Below are 24652 nucleotides of genomic sequence, written 5' to 3' on the forward strand. Positions count from 1 at the left end.
ATCTGTTGGAAATGGGAAATCTGTTGGAAATGGGAAATCTGTTGGAAATCCACTTCTGGATCCAATTTTGGATCAGGCACTTGCCTAATAAACTTTGTGATGTATAAGGACATGCAGATTCTTCTAATACTTTTTCCAGTCTCTCAAAATACAAAAATCAATCTACAATTTTATTTCTCTTCCCAAAGTGGGAGGTGGGGATGACAGATATTAACTCCAAAGATAGATATCTTAAAAATGTAGTAACAAAGTGTGGAGCTGGAGGAACAGAGGAGGCCAGGCAGCATCAGAGGAACAAGAAAGCTGATGTTTCGGGTCGGGAGCCTTCTTCATAAATGGGGAGGGAGAGGGGAATGCAGAAATAAATAGAGAGAGGAGGGGTGGGGCTGGGGAAGGTAGGTGGAATGGTGATAGGTGAGAGCATGTAGGCAGTGGTTGGGATTGGTCGGTGAGGTGGGAATGTCGGATAGGTGGGAAAGAAGATAGGGCGGCACTGTGGCTCAGTGGTTAGCACTGCTGCCTCACAGCGCCAGGGACCTGCGTTAGATTCCACCCTCGGGCGACTGTGCAAACTCCACACAGACATTCTCCCAGTGTCTGTGTGGGTTTTCTCCGGGTGCTCCGGTTTCCTCCCATAGTCCCTTTGGATTGGCCATGCTAAATTGCCTATAGTCTTCAGGATTGTGTAGATTAGGTGGATTATAGGGGATGGTCTGAGTGGGATGCTCTGAGTGTTGGTGTGGACTTGTTGAGTCAAAGGGCCTGTTGCCTCACTGTAGGGATTCTAAGATCTATGAAGATGGACAGGTTGTGTCAGGTCAAGGATTTTGGGATGAGATGGAGAGTTGGTCATGGGATGAGTTCAGGGTGGGGAGATTTTGAAACTGATAAAATCCATGTTTAGGCCATTGGGCTGCAGGCTCCCAAGGCGAAATATGAGGTGCAGCTCCTCCAGTTTGCGGATGGTGTCATTGTGACACTGGAGGAGGCCCAGGATGGATATGTCACCCAGGGATTGGGAGGGGGAGTTAAAATGTTTCGCGACCGGAGGGTGTTATTGTTTGTCACGTACATAGCGCAGATGTTCTACAAAACAGTCTCCTAGTCTCCGCTTGGTCTCATCAATATAGAGGAGGCCACGTCGGGTGCAGCGGATGCAGCAGACCAAGTTGATGGATGTGCAGGTGAACCCATGTCTGATGTTGAAGGTTTGTTTTTTGCGTTGAATGGAGGTGAGGGGGCAAGTGTAGGGGCAGGTGTAGCACTTGCTGCAGTTGCAGGGAAGAGTGTCAGGGATGGTGGGGCTAGTGAGGAGTGTGGAGCAGATGAGGGAGTTGCAGAGAGTGCGATCCCTATGAAAGGCAGATAGGGGTGGGGAGGGAAATACACCTTTGGTTGTGGGGTCAGATTGTAGATGGTGGAAGTGGCTGCGAATGATACATTGGATGCGGAGGTTGCTGGGGTGATATGTAAGGACGAGGGGGTTTCTGTCTTTATTTTTGTTTTTGTTGGGGGGACGCGATGTGAGGGCAGAGGGGTGGGAGATGCAAGCGATGCGTTTGAGGGCATTTTCAATTACCGGAGGTGGAATGTTAAGGTCTTTAAAATAGGAGGACATCTGGGATGCACGGGAGTGGAACGCCCCACCTTGGGAATAGACGTGGCGGAGGCAGAGGAATTGGGAGTAGGGGATTGCATTCTTGCAGGAAGGTGGGTGAGAGGAGGTATAGTTTAGGTAGCTGTGGGAGTCAGTGGGTTTGAAATAAATGTCGGTTACAAGGCAGTCATCAGAGAGGTCCAGGAAGGAGAGGGAGGTATCGGAGATGGTCCAGGTGAATTTCAGGTTAGAGTGAAAGGTGTTCGTAAAGTTGATGAATTGTTCAAGCTGCTCGTGGGAGCACAAGGCAGCGCTGATAATAGTCAATGTAGCAGAGAAAGAGGTGGGGGATAGTGCTAGTGTAGCAGCAGAAGAGGAACTGTTCCACGTATCCTATGAAGGGGTAGGCATAGCTTGGGCACATGCAGGTGTCCATGGCCAGCCCCTTAGTCAGTAGGAAGTGGGAGGAGTTGAAGGAGAAGTTGTTAAGGGTAAGGACGTGTTCAGTCAAGCGGATGAGGGTGTCGGTGGAGGGGGACTGGTTGGGCCTGCGGGACAGGAAGAAACAGAGGGCTTTAATGCCATCTGCGTGAGGGATACAAGCGTACAGGGACTGGACGTCCATAGTAAAGATGAGGCACTGGGGGCCAGGGAACCAGAAGTCCTGGAGGCGGTGGAGGGCATAGGCAGTGTTCCAGGCGTAGGTGGGGAGTTCCTGGACCAGGGTGATAAAACAGACTCAAGGTAAGCGGAGAGGAATTCCGTGGGGCAGGAGCATGCAGAGACAATGGGTCGGCTGGGGTAGTTAGTTTGTGGATTTTGGGAAGGAGATAAAAATGGGCGGTGCGGGCTTGGGGAATGGTGAGGTTGGAGGCTGGGAGGACACCTAAGGCGATGAGGTTATGAACCTCCAACCTCCGCATCCAAAGTATCATTCTCTGCTACTTCCGCCACCTACAATCTGACCCCACGGCCAAAGATATACTTCCCTCCCCACCCCTATCTGCGAATCTCTCATCTGCTCCACACTCCCCATTAACCCCACCATCCCCAACCGCAGCAAGTGCTACACCTGCCCCTACACCTCACCCTCCTCACCTCCATTCAAGGCAAAAAACAAACCTTCGACATCAGACATGGGTTCACCTGCACATCCGTCAACTTGGTCCACTGCACCCGATGTGGTCTCCTCTACATCGGTGAGACCAAGCAGAGACTGTTTTGTAGAACATCTGCGTTCTGTACGCGACAAACACCACCACCTTCTGGTTGCGAAACATTTTAACTCCTGCTCCCACTCCTTGGGTGACATGTCCATCCTGGGCCTCCTCCGGTGTCACAATGACGCCACCCGCAAACTGGAGGAGCAGCACCTCATATTTTGCCTCGGGAGTCTACAGCCCAATGGTCTAAACCTGAACTTTACCAGTTTCAAAATCTCTCCTCCCGCTGTGTCATCCCATGACCAACCCTCCCTCTGATCCCCACTTCCTTGACCTGACACAACCTGTCCATCCTCTCTCCCACCTATCCGCCACTCCCACCTCACTGACCAATCCCAACCACTGCCTATCTGCACTCACCTATCACCATCCCACCTACCTACCTTCCCCAGCCCCGACCCTTCTCTATACTTACTTCTGGAGCTCCCCTCCCCCTCCCCATTTCTGAAGAAGGGTCCCGACCCAAAAAGTCAACTTTCCCATTCCTCTGATGCTGCCTGGCCTGCGGTGCTCCTCCAGCTCCACACTGTGTTAACTCTGACTGTAGCACGTGCAGTTCTCACTATCTCAGTATCTTAAAAATGTTCTTGGTTTTTCCAAACAAATCTTCCACAAGGTAGCACGGTAGCTCAGTGGTTAGCACTGCTGCCTCATGGTACCACGGACCCGAGTTCAATTCCACCCTTAGGCGACTGTCTGTGTGGATTTTGCACATTCTCCCCGTGTCTGGGTGGGTTTCCTCCGGGTGCTTCGGTTTCCTCTCACAGTCCAAAGATGTGCAGGCTAGGTGGATTGGCCAGGCTAAATTGCCCTTAGTGTCCAGGGATGTTTAGGTTAGGTGGGTTAGACATGGGAAATGCAGGGGTAGGGGAATGGGTCTGGGAGGGATGCTCTTTGGAGGGGACGTGTGGACGTGTTGGGCCAAATGGCCTGTTTCCATGCCATGGGGTATCTGTGATCTGTGAAGGTCAACTTCCTTGATTATTGACTGGCAACAAAAAGTTATCTGAATTCAGCATAGTCCACACCATGGTCTGCAATAATATTGACTATCAAACCTAAATATTACAGTTGCTTAAAAAGGGTCTTAAAACGGACATTAGGAAACAAAGCAAAAAATACCACATCATATTAGATGATGCATGGGGAAAGGAAAGAGAACATTAAAGTTGAAAGAGAGTGGAACAGAAAAAGAATGGAGAGGCAAGCAGAATAAACAGCTGCATACTATGAATGCATCTTTCAGTTGTACAGCATTAATACAGTAACAAGGCTATTAGATATCTGAGTCCAACTAACTTAGGAAAGCCTGATTACTATTGAGGAGGTTAAAAACACCCAACTGAACATATTTTAGAGCTCACACCAAAATTCAAATATTCTCATCACACTTTATTCAAGATTCAAGCCATTTCAGAATCACGTTCAACTCTTTCCAGTCAAATATTTGAGCTTTATACATTCTTTAATCAAATAATCAGGGTGTGTGTCCTATTGAGAAGAACCTGGACTAATACCAGCAAAAAAATCTGCTCTATTAGTTGAAGGAGAGATGGGGGCCAGGTCATGAAAGGTAGCTACAAATTCTCAGCAAACAATAATGACTTGTTTGAATAGTTGACAGGCTATTTTCTATATAAACTCCAACCGGGTACTTTTAGTCATGACTTTTTCTCTTACATGCATCATTACTTATCCTATCGTCTTCAGTTGTCCTGGTTCCACCTTTGTTAGCTTTCATTTGCATGACGCTGAAGCCACTAGAAGCAGTGAAATTCTCTTCTGCATCAAACCAATCATCAGTCACTTCAGGATCCTTTGCTACAACTACAAAATGAATAGCAACATTTTTCAGAGGCTAAACATATAAGAGCATAAATTCTAAATTACCAAACAAGTAAGATGCTCATTATTGTAGAGAAGAAGTGATTGAGTGGATTGATATAAGAAGGGGAACAAATTACTTCTGGAATCTGTACTGAAAACAAAATATGCCGGAGATCACAGTGGGTTAGGGAGTATCAGTGGAAAGAGAGAGAGAGAGCAAGCTAACATTTCAAGTCTGGATAAGTCTTCATCAGAGCTATGATGGAGGGATTTTTGCACCAATAGTAAGGAGCACAGTCAGTGCGCAGAACACTTCAGTGGAATGAGACAAAGTATGAGTGAGTGAAATGGGAAATTTGGCTTGAAGTAGGAATTCAGTGCAAAGGGCGATAGAAACGTTTTAACTAAGGTTGACTGCAAGAAGTAAACTCTAAAGCAGTGAATGAGACAGGATAAGAGGCTTAGATTGAAACCAGGAGCAGAGAGCTCACAAACCACAGCAGGATGCAGGTGCAGAAGAAGCTGATTGACGACGAGGACTAGGGAATATTTCTAGTCATTAATGTAAAAGGGCTTCAGTTTGTGCTTGGTCTCCAGTGTGTTTCTTCTCTTTCTTAAAAAGTAGTGGTTAAGTACAAGATTGATACTGTTTTTTGTTTCCAACAAAGTAAAACTACAGGAAAATTCAAGGAGCAGGGAATCTCAGAGTAATAAATTAAATACAACAGTAGGAGGGCTGATGTTTTGCTGGATGAACACCAAGGTGATCCTGAATGAACACATCTGCAGTAAATATTTTCAGCTCGAGGAACTTCAGATTCAAGTTGAAGAGCTGGATTCCGAGTTGCAGATATTGTGTAACATCAGGGACAGGGATTACCTAAGTCTTTTCTCCAGGCAGCACTTACTCCTCTCAGACAAAGTAATTCAAATTTGCTTCATGATCAGGGATAGGAAGCGGTGATTGCAGGTGAAACCAAATATGGGAACCCAGAGGTTGCATGTGATGAGGTCCTGTCCCTGCAATTATCCAATAGCTATGAAATTCTTGCATGGTGTATGGACGAAGTGGAGGCTGAGGGGCAGATGAACAAACTGACCACTGTACCATGGCACAAGAACACATCCATGTGGGGGGATGAATTAGGAAAAAAATAGTGGTAGGGCACAGCATCATAAAGGAGAGAGATACTGTTCTCTGCAGCCATGAACATCCCGAAACATGTGTTGCCTACCCATTTCCAGGAGTAAGGACATCTCAGGGCGGGAGAAAAACTTTGAGGCGGATCCAGTTATTGTACAACAATTGTGCCAATAACACTGATAAGGCTAGAAAGGAGATTCTGTTGAACTATTCATGACCCAGATAGACCACAACTGGACTACTGTGAATAGTGTTGTTTCCATTATCGAAGGAAAAGAATACGGACACTGAAGGCAATCCAGTTAGGATTTACCAGTTGAACCAGAAATAGAAAGATTGTCTTATGAAGGGAAATTGAGTAGTTTGAATCTGCACTCGTTAGAGTTTAGAAGAATGAAAGGTGACCTTATTGTTGATCTTCTGGGGTTAGATGCAAAGAGATTGCTGCTTCTTGACTGTCAAGGTGAAGAGACTGTAATTTTAAAATTCTGGGACAAGCAGTTAGGACAGGGACGAGGGGGAATTTCTTCTCTCAGAAGTTGTCAACTTATTGAATTCTTTATCACAGAGAGAATGAAGCTAGTAATACACACCTTTTGGCATAAAGGTTTGACAAAATTCAGATGTTGGCAAGAATAACAGAGCAGAAAGTTACCGGAAAATGTCAAGAGTTTATAATAAAGGATGAAATAACAGAATATTTGTAAATACATTATGAGCTAGTTGAACCAGCATGCCTTCATTGAGGGGAAATCACACCTAACACATTTATTGATTTTCTAACAAGCAGCACAGATAAAGGGGAAACAGTTGGTGTAATATATTTGGATATTCAAAAGGTGTTTGATAATGTATGACATATTAGGCTCCATGATAAGCACCTATGATCAACGTAGTATATTAACACAGATAGAGGAAAAGCTTTATTAAAAAATTCGCTCAAGAGATGGCAGCATCACAGGCTGAACCAGCAATTTTTGCCCATCCCAAGTTTCCCTCGAGAATGTGGTGGGGTCCTGCCTTCTTGAACTGCTGCAGTGCTTTGGCTACACGTACACCCACAATGCTGTTAGGAAGGGACTGCTAGGATTTTCACCCAGCAACACTGAAGGAACAGTACTATATTTTGAAGTCTGGATGGTGAATGTCAAATTGAAGATTTTGCAAGTGACCGTATTCCCATGTTTCTGCTACCCTTGACCTTCTTAATGGGAGTGGTCACGGGTTTGGGAGGTGCTGTCTAAGGAGTCTCGAGTACACACTGCCTCTACTGAGCACTGGTGGTGAAGGGAATGAATGTTCATGTATGGGGAACCAATCGCTGCTTTGTCTTGGAAGGTGTCAAGTTTCTTCAAGTGTTGTTGGAGCTGCACTCATCCAGGTAAGAGGAATGTTTCATCACATCCCTGACTTGTGTCTTGATGATGGTGAACAGGTTTTAGGAAATCAGAAAGTGAGTTACTTGCTGCAAGATTCCTAACCTCTGACCTACTCTTGTAGCCAGTTCAATTCCTGTTCAATGGTAGCAACCAGGATGTAGATAATGGTAGATTCTGAGATGGTGATAACATTATATACCAGTGGGTCATTATTAGATTCTATCTTGTTGGAGATGGTCATTTCCTGACAAAAATGTGGTGTGAATGGGACTTTGTTACTTGTTGGTCCAAGCCTGGATATTGTCCAGGTTTTGATGCATTTCAACATGGATTCCTTCGGTATCTGAGGGGTAGTGAATAGTGCTGAATATTGTGCTGTTATCAGTGAACATCCCCACTTTGAACTCAGGATTGAGGGAAGATCATTGAAACAGTTAAAGATGATTAGGCCAAGAACACTACGCTGAAGAACGCCTGCAGAAATGTCCTGGAGCTAAGATGAACCATTTCAACCATCTTCCTTTGCACAGGCATGACTTCAACCAGTGAAGTGACTGAAGACTGGCATTTAATATGCTGATGGTCTCTTGAGGAGAGAAAGATTCAGACACTCTAGCTGAAGAACGTCAAGTTTATCATTTGCACTGATGTTTTGGGTTCGGCAATTATTGAGGATGGGGATATTGGTGGAACTTACTCCTCCAGTGAGTTGTTTAAGTGTCCACCACCATTCATTACAAGATGTGACAGGTCTGCAGAGCTTAGATTTGATCTGTTGGTTTGGAGTCACTTAGGTCTGTCCATCACTTTTTGCTTATGCTATTTGGTATACAATTAGTCCCATTGTGTTGCTTCATCAGGTTGTTCCATCTCTTTTACATATGCCTGGTGCTGCTCCAGGAATGCCTTGTGCATTCTACATTGAACTAGGGTTGTTCTGCTGGGTTGATGGTAGGATTGGGGAATATGCTGGGCCAAGAGGTCACAGATTATGTTGGACTACGATTTAGTTGCTACTGACAACCAACAGCATCTCGTGGATACTAAATCTTGAGTTGTTAGATCTGTACGAAGTCTATCACATTTAGTATGATGATCATGCCACACAACAGGATGGCGGGTATTCTCAATGTGAACATCAGATTTTGTATCCACAAGGACTACGCAATGGCCACGCTTACAGATAGTAACGGACAAATGCATCTGCAGCAGGAAGAGTGGTGATAATGGAGGTTAAGTACGGTTTTCCTTGTCGAGGCTAATTAATTGAAGACAGACAGTTGAGATAAGGTGGGATAAGGTGGGATTTTTTCCCCCAGAATGGCAACCTGCAACTAGTGGTGCGCCCCTGGGACCAGTTCCAGGGTCACAATTGTTTACAATATATTAATAACTTCAATGAGGAAAAAGAATGTACTATGGCCACGTTTGCAGATGACAAAATAATAGGTGGAAAGGCAAGAGTAAGGATAACAAAGTCTGCAGGCGGACATAGACAAGTTAAGTTAGTGTGTAAAATCTTGGTGGATGGAATATTATGTGAGAGAATGACAGACTATGGAATTTGGTAGGAAGAACAAAGGAGCTGAAAATTATTTAAATACAGAAAGACTGTACAAAGCTGCAGCACAGAGGGATTTATCCATACTTTTACAAAAACCACAAAGAGCAAGCATCCAAGTTCAGAAATTAATAGGTAAAGCAAATTGAATTTTGGCCTTTATTTCATAGTGTATACAGTATAAAAGTCAGGAAGCTTTTACAATACAAGGTAGTATTCCAGCTGTAGTCTGAATACTATGAACAGTTCAGGTCTCCTTATCTAAGCAAAGATAGACTGGCATTTGAGGCAGTCCAGAAAAGGATCACTAGCTCAATTCCAGTTGTGGAGGAATTGTCTTATGAGAAGAGAGATTGAGTATGATGGGCTTGTACTCATTGAAGTTTAGAAAAGTGAGAAATGACCTTATTGAAACATACAAAATTGAAAGATTAGATGCTGAGAGGTTGTGAGGACATAATCTCAGAATAGGTGATTGCCCATTTAAGAGAGAGATAAGGCATTTCTTCCCTTAGAGGGTTGTGAATCTGTGGAATTCTTTACTAGAGGGCTGTCAGGGGTAGGTCATTAAGCACATTAAAAAGCTGAGATATAAAGATTCTAATCAGTAAGGAAATCAAGGACTATGGGGATAAAGTAGGAAATTAGAGTTGTGGATTAGCAGGTCAGATATGATGTATCTTAATGGCAGAGCAGACTCGACGGGTCAAATGGCCTACTGCTCTTGCATCCTAATCTGCTGATAGGGTGGACAAAGGAGAGATTAAATCATGAAAGGGTTGGTGATGCAAAGCCAAAGTCAGTGTAGAATCCGGCTGTTAACTAAAGGCTGCAAAAAAGCTTTTAGTAAAATAAGTTTGTCATCTGTCAGACTATTCACCATGGAGTTTCAGAAATAATTTAATCATAAAATCAAAGCTATAGTCTATGAAACAACTGACATTATAAGGGATCCTAAATTATAACCCTAGAAATGTTAGCATGAGTATAAGCATCCTCTACCAGTAACAGAAATCATTATCCACAAATCTAATGACTTGGGAACAAAGAATGGAACATGAAGGTGACCTTTTCCAAGTTATGTGAGAAACATACTGATATGCAACCATAATACTGATAAATACTGAGTCTACATTGCTGGAGGACGTCCATGTGGCGACAAAAGGACTCCACACTGGCAGGTCTGATTGACTGAGGTTGGCAAGAACTTGGGCAACTGATGCCAAATAGATGCCTTGAACACCATTCAGCCAGAGTGAACAGAGTTAGTTTTCCATGCCGCCAATTAGTTGGTGCAGCTGAGAAAAGGGTCACTTAACTTTACAAGTTGAGGAGGTTTGACAAGAGTGAAGCAAGTTCAGATATTGAGGCACATGCTTATGGTGATGCAGCTGGAAATGGAGATCCAAGTGAAACAAATAACCCCACTGTTGAAAAGGAGGCTTGCTGAGTAAATAGTCCAGATGCCAAAGTCTGCATTAAAAATGTGAAGAGGTTAATCTGATCTTCGTGAGGGTGGGGCTGCATAAGCTTTGAATGTTGTTAATCACATGCAGTCTTCAGCTATTTGTTGGATGTGCTATTCAAAGCTGTTAACCTACCAGTTATCAAAATTAGTTACGAAATAGGCTCACCAATCTATATCCTCACTTCAGTCACTGCTAAAGTAAATAGCCAGGTGCAACTTGAAGATATATGAGTAGCCAGTGTAACCTTTTGTACAGGTGTTAAGTAACTGTTCTTTAATGATTTGCTACTCAAACTAACAATGTTAGTCAGCTGCATGTTTGTTTAAGATATATGTACTCCACTTGAAGTTGCAATTCATAACCGACAAATAAGGTTTCACGCGTGACTTGTGGTCTGGTTCCTTCCTTGACGATTCACTTACTCAGAAGCTTAAGGGTAACCTGACCAAGGGTTAGCAAATCAAATTTAAATGTAACACAGGTCAGGAGAAAAATAAGCTAATCATTCACCCTGCCTTATGGTGACAGAAAAAAAATACTAAGATAGCTCATTCGTGAGGAGTTAAAGAAAAAAGACTTGCCAGGGTACCAAAACCCAGCTTTCCTATTTGCTTTGCTCTTGGTACGCACAGAAGATTTACATTTGGTTAGAGAACACAAGCAGGAAATCTTTCACTGACAAAGAGAGGGGTTGGAGAACAGCATGGACTACCAGAGGCATCAACACGACAGGCCGGTTCACTGAATGGGCTGTTGAATGACAAATGCAATTTATTGTCAATAAATGAGATAATACATGAAGGAAAAACAGTATAGTGACTTATGAAAGGAAATCAACTAAAAATTATAACAGAAAGGTTAGGAGATAGGAAAAATTATTTTGTGTGGAGCTGTCAAAGCTTTACTATATGGACTTATTTTTAAACTTGTTCATGGGATGCGGGTATTACAGACTAGGTCAGAATTTATGGCCTATCCTAAACTGACTTGAAGGATGTGGTGAAGAACTGCTTGCTTGAATGCTGCTGCCCTTCGGGTGTAAGGACACTCACAGAACAGTAAGAAAGGAAGCTCCAGAATTTTGACCCCATGATAGTGAATGAATAGTGATTTAGTTTGAAATTTATAAAATTCCCCCAACTAAATAAAGCTAAGGATTTCCAATTTTCTTATTTTAATGATTGACATAAATGGATAAATCATGACAAGCCTTGGTCAGTTGCTGGTACGTACAGTGGAGTCAGGGGACCGTGGCTTCATGACTCACTCCGGGAGCTGAGCAGATAATCTGAGCTAACAATTTAATGTGGTTCGACAAAACTAGAAATCCTTAGCAGTTTTACCTAGGGGAAAAAGAATAAATTATGATATAGAGTCAATTGCTTCAGCTGATATTAAATTTGACGACAATCTGTTTCAGAGTAAGACAACGATGAGAGGGAAAAGAAACTAGAGTCAACAGAAAGTTTTAGGTCAAAGAGACTAGCTTTTCCATGGTCTAGGTGGATATTAAAAATTCTGCACCACAATTATGAGGGCTGCTTTTACCACTAATGCGAACCAACTAAGGTAATTTGAGATTACCATTAGTTGAATCCAGGCAGCACAACCGCTATCATAACAATGGGAATTAAACACAATTGTACGAAACATTTTATGACTGGAAGATGCAAAAACAGCACAAGATCATCCAACACCTCAAGTTAGCATTATCACTAAATTTATATCAAATTACCCAGTTCCAATTTTCAGCCCAAGTGTCTAATTTTGGTAGTCACAATGGGCTGAATAGTTATACCATTGAAGGTAGACATTGTAAGGTAGAGTGGCAAACTGCTAAAAGTTACATGAAAATCTGCAAGTCAGGAATTTCTATTCTGCTGCAGCACATCCAAACAAACCTACAATTTCTAAACCTAAAACAATGCAACTGGTGTACAAATGTGATCATTTGATGGAACAATGACACAACTGCATCCATTTTCTATCTATTTCCCCTCATCTCCTCTCTTGATGGCATTAACTCCATTCTGTAACATACTCACCACTTTATTGTCCTCCTCACAGGTGACAAACTAAGCCTTTTGTCAAGAATTTCAGCAGTACTTAGTACTAAAAAATGTAGAATTCTAGTCATCAAGTAACATGGTACAGAATTTCCTTTAAAAGAGATATACAGTTCACAGGAGGAGCAAGTTTGATTGAAAATGTCCTCATGTTTTATCTTCTAGATTTCATGTACTTTCATGCATGTCAAAGATATTTATTACTTACCTTGTTTTACAATACTTTCACAATCAGTTTCTGCCTTAACTCTATGCCCAACATGCTGATAATGATTGGTCTGCAGCTGTAACAAAACAAGAGCTTTTTTTAAAAAAAGACTTTTTGAATTTTGTGCCATGTTTTCAAATATGTAACACCAATGGAAAAAATGTTCACTTCTTTATACTGGGTACAGATTTTTCAAACAAGTCGGAGAGACATCCAGTTACTCTATTTTTCTCTACATTGATGTTGCCAGACCTGCTGAGAGTTTCTCCAACAATTTGTTTTTATTTCAGATTTCCAGTGTCTACAGTATTTTACTTTTATTTTAGTTGCAGCTGGTTGTTTTTTTTTGCAAGTTGGACATTACAGTCCAAAAGTAGTAAAGAAAAGGATTACATTTTAAGTTAATGATCTAAGCCAGTGTCAGAGATGGAGGAGGAAAAAGACAGTATGTAATTAGAAACATACTTCAGGATAAAACTAGACTCAAGATTACAAATGGTCTGGTTCAATCTCAGAAAATGACCACAGCCAGCTTGGCAGCCAATAGTTGGTAACATGATTTGTAGTAGGGAGCAAAGATGACGGCTTCCATATTATCAATGTTAAGTTGGTGAAAATTTCTACTCTTAGAGCTTCTTCTCATGTATTCATTCATGTTTCTGGCAAGATAAGCACTTTATGATCCCTGCCTAATTTCTCTCAAGATGGCCTTTGTGAACTGATGCCTTAAGCCATAGCTTTTTTTTTGACATGAAGGTGCCATGTCAGGATCACAATCTTTGTTGCACTTGATGCCATCAGCCATTTTTTTGAAACCATGAGAAGTGAATCAAATTTGCTGAAGACACAACCACCAACATCTCTAGTCTCTCAATTTAAAGAGAGCCACATTGCAGACTAAGAGGCATTGCAACCACAGCCCTCAAAATTGATTACAAAATCCGTCATTCTCCCCAATTTTAAACACCAATTATTCAAACAGCCTCCAAACTACAATATATTGACAACATAACTATAAATCTAAGCACAAGCAAACAGAAAGTAAGTTAGCAAGTGGATGCCTGGCATTCTAAATATTTCTAAAAGGAGGGCTCCTGTGCTGCTGAAATGATTGTCTAGGCAGGAAAATTCAGCACAGGTGTTGAAGGAACATGTACAAGCAAAGTTCCTGAGAATTAACATCATGTCAGCTGGAATAGTTACTTAGCACCATGACAGTACTTGATACGTTAGTTTCTTTGCCACTTGCACTGTATGCACATATTTCCAGTGTGAATTTTAAAGACATCTATCAGACTCACACTTCAATCCTGTCTTTTCTGCATAGACAGTATCAGCCTGTCCTACCTTTCCTGATAGGTATACCTCACTTAAAATATAAAACACTAGTAATCTTGTTTCTATCTTCTGATTTGCCTCTGTATGCTCTCTATAATTCAGTGACCAGAACTGCTCACTGTACTCCGTTATAGATTAACTGGTGTTTAATACAAGTTTTAGAAAACTTTGCATCTTTTATATTTTATCCTGCTAGAAATTAACCTCAAATGATCGTTTTGTCTTAAAAGAAAAAGGCTTCTTAACCTCAAACTCTATTTTTAATGATCTGTGTATTATAATTCAGAGCCTTTTGTTCCTACACCCCATTTGGACAGATTTTCCAAGGAATACATAGTCTCATTCATCAAACAAAAATCTAATGTCTAACACCTATGTATACTAAAGCTCATTTGACAATGCGTACTTATTCTCTAAGTTTACTGTGTTTCCATACATGTTACAAATTTCCTCTATTAACTGTAACACTTCAATTTGGTATCACCCACAAAATTGTATGTCCAATTGCACATCATTTACGCAAACAAACAATCAATAGTGGTTCCAGAACGGATCCTTTTATGAACAGTAATTCTCATCATTTGTCAATCTGAATGACTACCTTTACAGAGTCATAGAGTTATAGATAACAGAAACAGACCCTTTGGCCCATCTCATCCATTCGACCAGCTATCCTAAACTAATCTAGTCCCATTTACCGCCATATGGCCCAGATCCCTCTAAAGCCTTTCAATTCATACACCAATCCGATGCGTTTTAAATGTTGAAATTGTACCAGCCTCCACCAGCTCATTCCACATACACACCACTTTCTGTGTAAAAATCTTTCCCCCCTCCTCTTAAATCTATGCCTTCTAGTTTTGAACTCCCCCCACCCTAGGGAAAACATCATGGTTATTCACCCTACCCATGCTCCTCATGGTTTTATAAATGTCTATAAACGTCACCCTTCAGCCTCTGACGCGCCAAGGAAAATAGCCCCAGCCTTTTTGGCCTCTTCCTATAGCTCAAATCCTCCAATCCTGGCAACATCCTTGTAAATCTTTTCTGAACCCTTTTACGTTTCGCAACATCCTTCTCATAGCAGGGAAACCAGACTTGCATGCAGTATTCCAAAAGTGGCCTCACCAATGTCCTGTATAGCCGCAACAATGACCTTCCAACTCCTATACTCAAAACACAGACCAATAGAGGCCAGCATACCAAACACCTTCTCACTATCCTGTCTACCTGGGGCTCCACTTTCAAGGAACTATGAATCTGCACTCTAAAATCTCTTTGTTCAGCAAAACTCCCAAAACTTACCATCAAGCATGTAAGTCCTGCCCTGATTGGTCTTTCCAAAATGCAGCACCTCACATTTATCTAAACTAAACTCCATCTGCTACTCCTTGGCCCATTGGCCCACCTGATCAAAGTCCTATTGTACTCTGAGTTAACCTTCTTCACTGTCCACTACACCTTCAATTTTGGAGTCATCTGCAAACTTACTAACCATACCTCCTGTATTCATATACAAATTATTTATATGAAGGACAAAAAGCAGTGGACCCAGCACTGACTCTTGTGGCACAGCGCTGGTCACAGGCCTCCAGTCTGAAAAGCAACTCTCCACCACTAACTCTCTGTCTTCTACTCATGAGCCAGTTCTGTATCCAAATGGCTAGTTAAACCCAACACGCTTATCAGTTCCGGAGTTAACTTGCTAGTCTTCTGCTAGTTATCTTGATTCCACATTTTCCAAATGCAGTCATGGTCAACTATGCAAGACCTTATCAAAGGCTTCTGGAAATTCAATGCATAAATATTGAACATATATGGTTACACATGTATCTCTTTTCTGCTACTTATTGAAGAAATCAGTAATGGATAAACCTATACCTTGATTTTTGGAATCTGACATATAACTCTTCAATGTATTTTCAGGATGTGGAGATGGTGTTGGACAGGGGTGGACAAGGTCAAAAGTCACCATGACATCTTCCTCAGGGGAAGGAGCTGAAAATTGAAAGCTTGCGTTTTCAAATAAACCTGTTGGACTATAACCTAGTGTCGCGTGATCTTTGACCATGTATTTTTAAGTTTCTATATATTTAAAAGTACAAACTCAAGTAAGAATCCTATTTTGTTATAGATCTATGTTGGTACATAATTTGCTGGGTTTGTTCTATCTTAGGAATTGCTACAGCACAATAATTAATTTTTATTGCTTAACTGTATATTTACCTCACCACTTGGAATATCAGTTTTATCTTGATCTTCGACAAGTTTTCTGGCAGGAATTTCCCGAGATGGTATCTCTTTCAATGCAAACTGTTCTCTAGATAGAACAAGGAGATCGCTTGAATTTCTGTGCTCAAGTCAAATGATCAAACTGTGTGTTTAAAACTCATGTATTTTGCCTTTTTTTTCCAAGAAACAACATTGTCATTGCGTTACTAATGATAAACAAAAAATGCATAGTACAAAACAGAGCAAGAGGTAACCTTCCTAAACAATTTCTCAGCTTTAATGTTCAAATTTTTTTTACAGTACTAAACAATGAGGAAAGGAGATTATTGAAAACGTGTGTGTGTTTTTTCAAAAACATACATTCTGTAAATGGGCTTCTTACCTTCTCTGAGATAGTAGGAACTGCCGATGCTGGAGAATCTGAGATAACACGGTGTAGAGCTGGATGAACACAGCAGGCCAAGCAGCATCAGAGGAGCAGAAAAGCTGACGTTTCCGGTCGAGACGCTTCTTCAGAAAAATGTCTTTTCTGAAGAAGGGTCTCGACCTGAAACGTCTGCTTTCCTGCTCCTCTGATGCTGCTTGGCCTGCTGTGTTCATCCAGCTCTACACCATGTTATCTCTCTTCTTACCTTCTCTAATCTCTACAACAATCAACAGAATTCACCTAAACAGTGTATCCTAACATTTGTGAAAATCTCCTCCAATCCATATTTTCCTCCTTGTGCATACTGGCCAAAGCAATAGTCACAAAAAAAAAACAGCAATATTGTACAGGTTAAAAGGTCTTGGTGTTAAAGTTCTTTGCCGAGTATCCATTCAGCATAGTTTACAGATAATGTCACTGACCACAATCAGTTCTGCCCAATTATTTCCTTCCTAACTGAGGAAGTGCTAAGATAATCTCTATATTCATGGATTGACATTAGATAATTTAGTAGTGAACCTGGGACGTTCCATTCAATCAGCATCTAAATTCACAACCGGCAGTATCTCCACTTTGTTAGCAGAAATTTGTCAAAACACAGTTTTCCAAATTGAAGGTATACAACCAAACAGTGAATTAAAAAAGAAACTTTTCACTACAAGTAGTAGCTCCCTAACCTAACACACTTTTCTCCAGTGACCCCTGTGGTCTGAGATCCACAATACTTTCAGTTTTCCCTGTAGTGACTATTTTGGATCACAGCATGTATCCAAGCGGTTCTTTTCAGATTCAAGTAAACATAATTAACAGAAGGCTTGACAACTTAAGTATGAATGTTTACTAAGCAAGAATAATGATTATAATGGCAATAATAAATTATTATAGTGGTAATAATAAATGGAAGAGAAAAAGAAAAAAAAGCAAGTTTCATGCCTTTCTAGAAAAAGCAACGAGTCCCATGTTCTTCTGCCTGTTGGGGACCCCTCAATCGAAGGCTGGTCTGGGGGTTTAGGCTCGTTCCTGGCACGGTTCACAATTCCAAGCCAAAGCGAAGTCCAGCAGCAACAGTTTGGAACGAAACTCTCTCTCTCTCTCTCTCTTATGTTGTGACAAACAGCCAGCACAAAGAAAGCAGATACAGAAAGGCCAAACTGCTGGCTGGTACAGAAAACACTGGATGGGAAAACAAGTGGTGCCATCTTCGACTCGTAAAGGAATGTTCACAGGACCCATTCAAGGTCATGCAGCTTGTCGAGTATCATCAACAATTTTACCATTCAGCCCATCCTATGCAATCTAGCTTCTCATGCAGTTATCAAATATCATTAACTTTTAACCCTTCGGCCCATCCTATACAGTGACATCTCTACATCAATCACTATTTATATTTTGTTATATTTTGTCCAGTTTGAATACCCTAAATTGTGTTTTTTAGTCAGTCATACGTTATGGAAACAGACCATTCAGCCCAACTCATCCGTGCCAACCACGTTCCCTAAACTGAACTTGTCCCATTTGCCTGCATTTGGCCCATATCCCTTTGTCTAGCTCCTCCTTAAACATGTTAAACAACTCCAACCAGAATGTTATGAGTGAATTTGCCCAGGTGTCCCACAATACCGAAGCAGTCAAATCACTACGAAAATAAGCCGGTACCAACGCAAAGCAGTCCCTACTTTTTTGAGGAAACAAGTTACAATAGCTTTTACTACAAAACAATCCAAATTTCTGATCCTATTCGACCCTTTAAGCTCACAATACTTCCCAAGTCTCTTGTAGGTTTGCACAGCTGATCTCTCTGTGGGACTACGAAGCTGCTTTCTCTCTTCCCCCCACCTCTCTCTCCAGATCATCTGGAGTCTCTGCCTTTTGCCAAGCTGGTCTCCTCAGAAGGTCAAAGAGGATCCAAAAGAGAGATTGGTCTGCAGGTGAACCCTGTTTTTAAAACTTTCTGGATGGTTTTCTGGAACTTTCCATAGCTCTGGTCAATCAGGGGGACTCACTTAATAGTTTCAAGCATTGTCAAATCATTGGACAGCTTGCTACTGTTCACTTCTTTCCAGCAGGACCTGGTGCCTTTTTGTTTGGACCCTCCTTTGTTTGGTGGACAAGTTGTTGGGATATGTCTGTCCAAGATAACTGTTGCCTTTTACATTATGCTAATGGCATTAGTCTCTGGATATTGTGTTTGCAGTGTGTCTGATGTCCAGGTTTTGTGACTTCAGTTTTATTTGGCCAATGTGCCCAGCACCCCTTGCTGTTTGGCCAAGTTAGCAATCTGTGTTTTAGTAGCCAGGAGGCTGTTACACATCTAAACCTTTCCTGTACAAATGTCTTTTAAATCTTGTAACTGTACTCGCCTTTACCACTTCCGCTTATCTAATTGGAAAATCATTTGCCCATTGGGCATTTGATTAATATTAATCAGTGAGGTCTTTATTGAACTGTGGAATAAAGTGCTTTTAGCACTGAATATAGTATATATCTTTGATGGCTTAAAAGATTTCATCAGGACTTCAATCACTGACCATGGTACTAATATGACTAACATATCTGATTTAACATTGTTTTGACCTAGACACGTATCCTCCTGAGGTCTGGCAACTTCTTTGGTCCAGCCTGAGGCTGCCAGAATAGGGAGGTACATGGTTTAGGAGAGAAAAAACACCTAGGAAGGTACTTCAAGAGAAGCATCTTTAAACATCTCAGTAGCAGCTATCTGGGCACAATTTAATGAAGATTTTATTTCTTAGAGTGATGAAAAGTCACTTGTGGAGTTGAACTTTTAAGTCCTCCTGGCGAGGGAACAGAAGCAGGTAGGTGATGAAAATAGTGGTATCAGTCAACACAATAGTTTCTTGTTGCTGTTCCTACTGCTAGCACGCTTCACCACAGTGGGTTATGAACTTGGACAAAGAGCCCACCAATGAGCTCATGATTCCAATTAAAGTTGTTAAAGAGCTCATAGTTGGACATGTTGAGATTCTGGTGGATGCCCACAAAGTGCAAAAAAAGGGCAGATATTGTAAATGGGAGCATTTCTCCTAGATTTCTCGTCCAGTTTCACTGAGCAGCAACATGCTGTGCAGAAGAGCCAGAGCTCTAAGTATCAAGGAGGAGATGAGAGGCAGGTAAAAAGAGCATATGCCCTCAGCATGGACTGTAACACTAGAGCTTTCTCGGGAACAAGTGCCACAGAGACGAAGTCTCCAGTCTAATGATCGCAACAGATTTATGTCCTCATTGTGGAGGACCTCATATTTTACGGCACTAGTTACTGATAAGCGTCACAAGGTTTACTACAGCTTTCAAATTATTTGCTGCTGCTTCCCAGGATACGCTGAAATGTTGGTGTCATCTCACAAACAGTTGCAAATCGTCATACTTACTTTTGCCCTATTTTCAGGAACTAGGCAAAACATCCAATTTAAGACAGATGGGGTCTTGTAGGCAACAAGATTTGTTTCTTTTGCCATAATCCCAAGATGCAAAGTGTTCTTACTTGTACACGCAGCCATAAGGGCACCAAAACAGGATCAAATGAGATTAATCAACACAAGGACTTCCATTCCCTTGAGGTTCAACTGATCGGTGATCAAAATGGGAGCTTCCAGCATGGCCACTTGCCTTCTTGGCATCTGTCAAGACTCTTCTACACCACTAGCCTGTGGGTTTCTGAACACACTTATGAAGAAGGTTTACACTGTATTGCCATTATCTAGGAACTTGGATTCTGAAGTAGAGGTAACAGGTTTTGGTTCTCAATGCTGTGAAGTTCTGAATTATTTTTTAAAGAAAGGGTCAGAACGCCATTTGGAACAGTGAACCTGCTGTTGTAATTGCACTCTACAAAGCTTAAGACAGCCTCTTCAAGAACACGTGCAACTTAAGCTAAATAACTCAACAAACTACCTGGTGAGAAAATTGCTACTTATTATTGATTGACATTTTGTGATCCAGAGAAACAGACAAAAGTGGTCACCAATAAGGTGGAGTTCAGAAGAAATGATCTATCCCAGCAGAAGGACACTTCAGCTGTGGACAGCTTCAGATCATCAGAGCTGGAAAGAAACCGGAAGCTGATTTAGCAGCCTAAAGTAGTCAGCCAGTCTGTGTGTCTCAGTGAGAAACATGGAGAATTAGACCTGGTTAATGTGCAGGAAGTTGCCAGAAGGAAATGTTTGTGACCTCATTTGTTCAGTAAGAAATTGTGAAGTGAAGATTGTGGTGAGTGTTTGTAGAAGATATTGTGGAAAAGGGTTGAATCTTTTTGCTTTTTATGGCAAGGTCTTTCATATATGTACACATGTAATACATTATGTAGCTTTAATCTTAAATTGCTGTGTTCTCCTTACTATGGCTATTCAAAGAAGTCTGGACCTTGAAGCTCACATGTTTAGCTTCAGGTGTCAAAACTTGAAAAGGAAAAGAAATGCAGTTATTGATTAAACCAACCTCAGAGACCCTTGGAGTGCTGTCTAGCATAGATCCCCTCCTCTCCCACTTCTACATGGTGCTCCCCTTGTGGCCACAGCCAGGACTTTACTCACACAAGAGGTGTCAGTGGGAATCCTTCAAAGGCTGCTCCACTACCACGAATGCAGACCAGCATTCCTCACTAAGGCTTTATGCAGCAGTGTCCACTCAGTCACAGAATCAAGACAATTGACAATGATGACTCCTCACACTCCTTGGTGACCATCTTAAGCCTGGGCTGCAACTCCAGATGGCTGAACAATAGCTTAATTCTTTGCTTTATCTTATTCAGATCTCTTCACTCGTAATCATTAAAATTCCGTCAATTGTAGTTTCACACATTTTAGATGACCTGGTATTCAATCACTTATCAGTAGTGTTTCAGAACTGAACTGACCAATACTCTATTGTACAATTCCTTTTCCCTTTTTTAAGACAAAAAGTCAAGCTTCCATGAGCCTGTCCTAGTAGATTTTGTGAATTAGAGTTCAGTAATTTGCATACGTGGACACCCTTGCTATGAGGCAAATATTTTAGTCTGTTTATCTTGTTTCAAGGTGGAAGATCTTCTATTTCATTACACTGAACTCTATTGACCATAGTTTTAGCCATTTTCTTGATCTGTCTCTTTATCATTTCCTACTCTCATGCATACAACTTGCTTTTCTTTCTAACTTAGTGTCACCTGAAAAAGCAAACAATTCCATTAATGAACATACTTTTTAAATCCCTATTCTGTCTCTAACCTTCCTACCAATTATTAACCATATTCCTCAACCTCCATGCTTATTATTTTGTCTTGAGCACAAATTACCGAATGCCTTCGGACAATCAACCTAGACAAAGAACAACAATGGGACATTCCTCTGTGCACCACGCTCATGGTCTCTTCAAAAAAAAAAAAAAAACTTGATTCCCAAAACATGGCCCACCCTTCACAATCCATGTTAACAACATCTTTTTTTAAAAACAAGATGGTTCTTGTCCAGGTACTCTCACACTTAGTCAGACCCTAATAATGAAATGTCACTAATGTCACAATAGTGACTGTTAACTGACTGGGTCTGTAGTCTCCTGGTTTCTCCCTCCATCCTGTCTTAAATAATGGAAGGATATTTATAGATTTCCAATTCAAAGATACAACTAGATAGCTTTGGAAGATTATGATAAATGCATCTAAATTTTATCATCTTTTTCTGTTAATGCCCTAAAGGTGGAAATGGTCAGGTCCTGGTTATTTGATTTAATTCCCATTATTTTCTCCATGATTTGGTCTGTAAATACTTGTATGAAATCCATCATGCTTGCAAAAATTACTTTTCGGTTCTCTTGTATCACTATATTTTGTCTTTTTCATCTTGTATTGTAAAACTGAGACTGCCCTTTCCTTATTATCTGTTACAGCTTCACTTGCATTTTACGTTAATAGGCTCAGATTTCCTTCACCACTCTTATTTCCATAAGCGAAAAATAATTCATGTACTAAAGTGCTTACGCAGGTACCACTCGTACTGACTCAGTTCTTGGCTCTGGAGCTGTACTGAGTTGGTGGACCTCAAATAAGGTAGCAATATGAACAAATGTCCTGAATATAATCTGATCACTATTTAGTAAATCCTGTAACATGGTTGGAATTTGGGTTAAGATCTATTAGACTTAGCTTTGCTATCTTGTAATTCCTAACATGATACATGAAAAGTGACTACCAGAGAGCAGCACGTGTCCTTGTAACTGAATAAATGTCTTCTGAAGAAGAACAGAAGATTTGAAGTTTTGGCAAAGAACACTAGCTCGGGTTATGGGGGAGATTTGTTAACTTGCTTGCCGAGCTGGCTTGTTCTTGTTCAGACTTTTCATCACCATGCTAGGTGACACCATCAGTGGAGCTTCTGATGAAGCGATGTCATTCTACTCTGCTTGGAATTCGCACTGTCTGGTCCGTTATGGTGAGTAGTCTCATTTCCGGTTTTGATCTTTATGGGTTTGTATATGGGGTCCAATTCTATATGTATATAGGTATACAACCTCAAGAACAGAAGGTAATTAGGAAAGTGAATACATAAAAGAAAAAGGTTAAGTTCAGTCAAAGGTACCTATATTTTGAAGAACTAGCCAAACTACATATTAAAAACATCTTTTGGTACTTAGTTACTTACCTATAATTTGAATTTTTTTGATATTGACAAATTGGTTGTTGATCACCCAACTGAAATAGGAAAAAGGAAAAAACTGTTACAGCAGCCAACTAAAACAAATGCAAAGAGCTAATACTTGTCATTTTTTTCCAAAATTAACACTGCAGCTTTAACCACGTTGCTCACCTCAGTTTACTCACTAATAGTTCCCCATCTTGACAAGATTGTAACAACTGTGTTGTTATATCTGCTAACTCAACATAGCCATTGAACCTGGAATCTCTTTGGCCTTTCAGATCGTAGCTCACAATCTTAAAGTGGTGAACGTGCTGCTCAGTGCTTTGCCTGTAAGATTTTCCTGTTTGCTGCTGTCTCGTCTAGTGGCTACTTTTTGAGTTTAGCTGAACACTAAGGTTACACGTTTGTGAGCACAAGTTTAGAACTAAACCAAAACTTTGCAGTAAACTCAGAAACTGGATACGTCATCATGGCCAAGCAGGGAAGAGTTTACCAATCTTCCAGAACCAACCATATCCCATGGCAATACTAAAATCTATTTGAGAATGTGAAAACTTACCCAGTTATGCCCCGTCTACATGAAAGGGATAAATCCAACTCAGCAATGATGACTTCATCAGTAAAATTATGGAAGGTGGCATGGACAGTACTTTGAAGTAACACATACTCAAGAACCAGAGATGTTCAATTTGAATTCCACCTAGAAACTTCAGACCTCACTCCAGCAATGGTCAAAACATAGACAAAAAAAGCTGAATTCCACTGGTGAGGTGATACTGACTGCCGTTGATATTAAAGAGCATGGTATCAAGGAACTTTAGTATCAGTGAAGTTAATTGTAATTTGGAGGAAATCTCTCAGCACAAAGGAAGCTGGTTGTTGCTGTTGGAGACGAATCACCAATTCCACTGGCCATTAATACATAATTTCCTCTGGGGAGCAAACCATCCTCAGCTTCTTTATCAATGATTTTCCCTCCAGTGTCAGATAAGAAGCTGGGATGTTCATTCTGTGCAGTGTTCAATGCCATTTACAACTCTCAGATAACTGAAGGTTTCCCTGCCCACATGAAATGAGACCTGGACAAATTCAGGTTTGGGTACCATATTGCAAATGGCATCTGCACCTCTCAATTATAATGCAATGACCATCTAATCATCCTCCTATGATAATGAACAGCATTATCATTGTTGAAATCTCTATTATTAATAATGTGGGAGTTATCATTGAATGCAATTTTAACTGAACTAGAAACAGAAATACCATTGTTACAAGATCAGTTCTGATGCGGATAATTCTATGTCAAGTACCTCAACTCCTCATTCCCCATGCCTGTTCGCCATGAATTTTGACACAAGTTAGCAACATGATAGAATAGTCCCCAGTAGCTTGGATGATTGCAGCTCCAAAAACACTTGAAAAGCATATCACCACCAGGAACAAAACAGCAAATTTAATTGGTCTCATATCAGTCACCTCAAATGTTCAGTGATTACCATTGAATCAGAGATAGTAGGAACTGCAGATGCTGGAGAATCCGAGACAACAAGGT

The 24652-nt window shown here is 41.1% G+C and overlaps 1 protein-coding gene across 7 annotated transcripts in view; it reads right to left on the minus strand.

Moving 5' to 3' along the window:
* The window catches only part of rbm44 (RNA binding motif protein 44), a 140660-nt gene that overhangs the window by 45875 nt on the left and 70133 nt on the right, over positions 1-24652 (minus strand). For 5 of the 7 annotated variants that reach the window (XM_048598588.1, XM_048598583.1, XM_048598585.1 and 2 more), the window contains 4 exons: positions 23104-23153; positions 16039-16132; positions 12475-12550; positions 4501-4647 (listed from right to left, as the gene is read on the minus strand). In XM_048598588.1, coding sequence (XP_048454545.1) covers positions 4501-4647; positions 12475-12550; positions 16039-16132; positions 23104-23153 — 367 coding nt within the window. The remainder of the gene's footprint in view (positions 1-4500; positions 4648-12474; positions 12551-16038; positions 16133-23103; positions 23154-24652) is intronic. The other 2 variants (XM_048598581.1, XM_048598584.1) reach the window with 2 other exon arrangements.

Source organism: Rhincodon typus, chromosome 7 (genome assembly GCF_021869965.1).
Source record: "Rhincodon typus isolate 14 chromosome 7, sRhiTyp1.1, whole genome shotgun sequence".
Taxonomy (NCBI): domain Eukaryota; kingdom Metazoa; phylum Chordata; class Chondrichthyes; order Orectolobiformes; family Rhincodontidae; genus Rhincodon; species Rhincodon typus.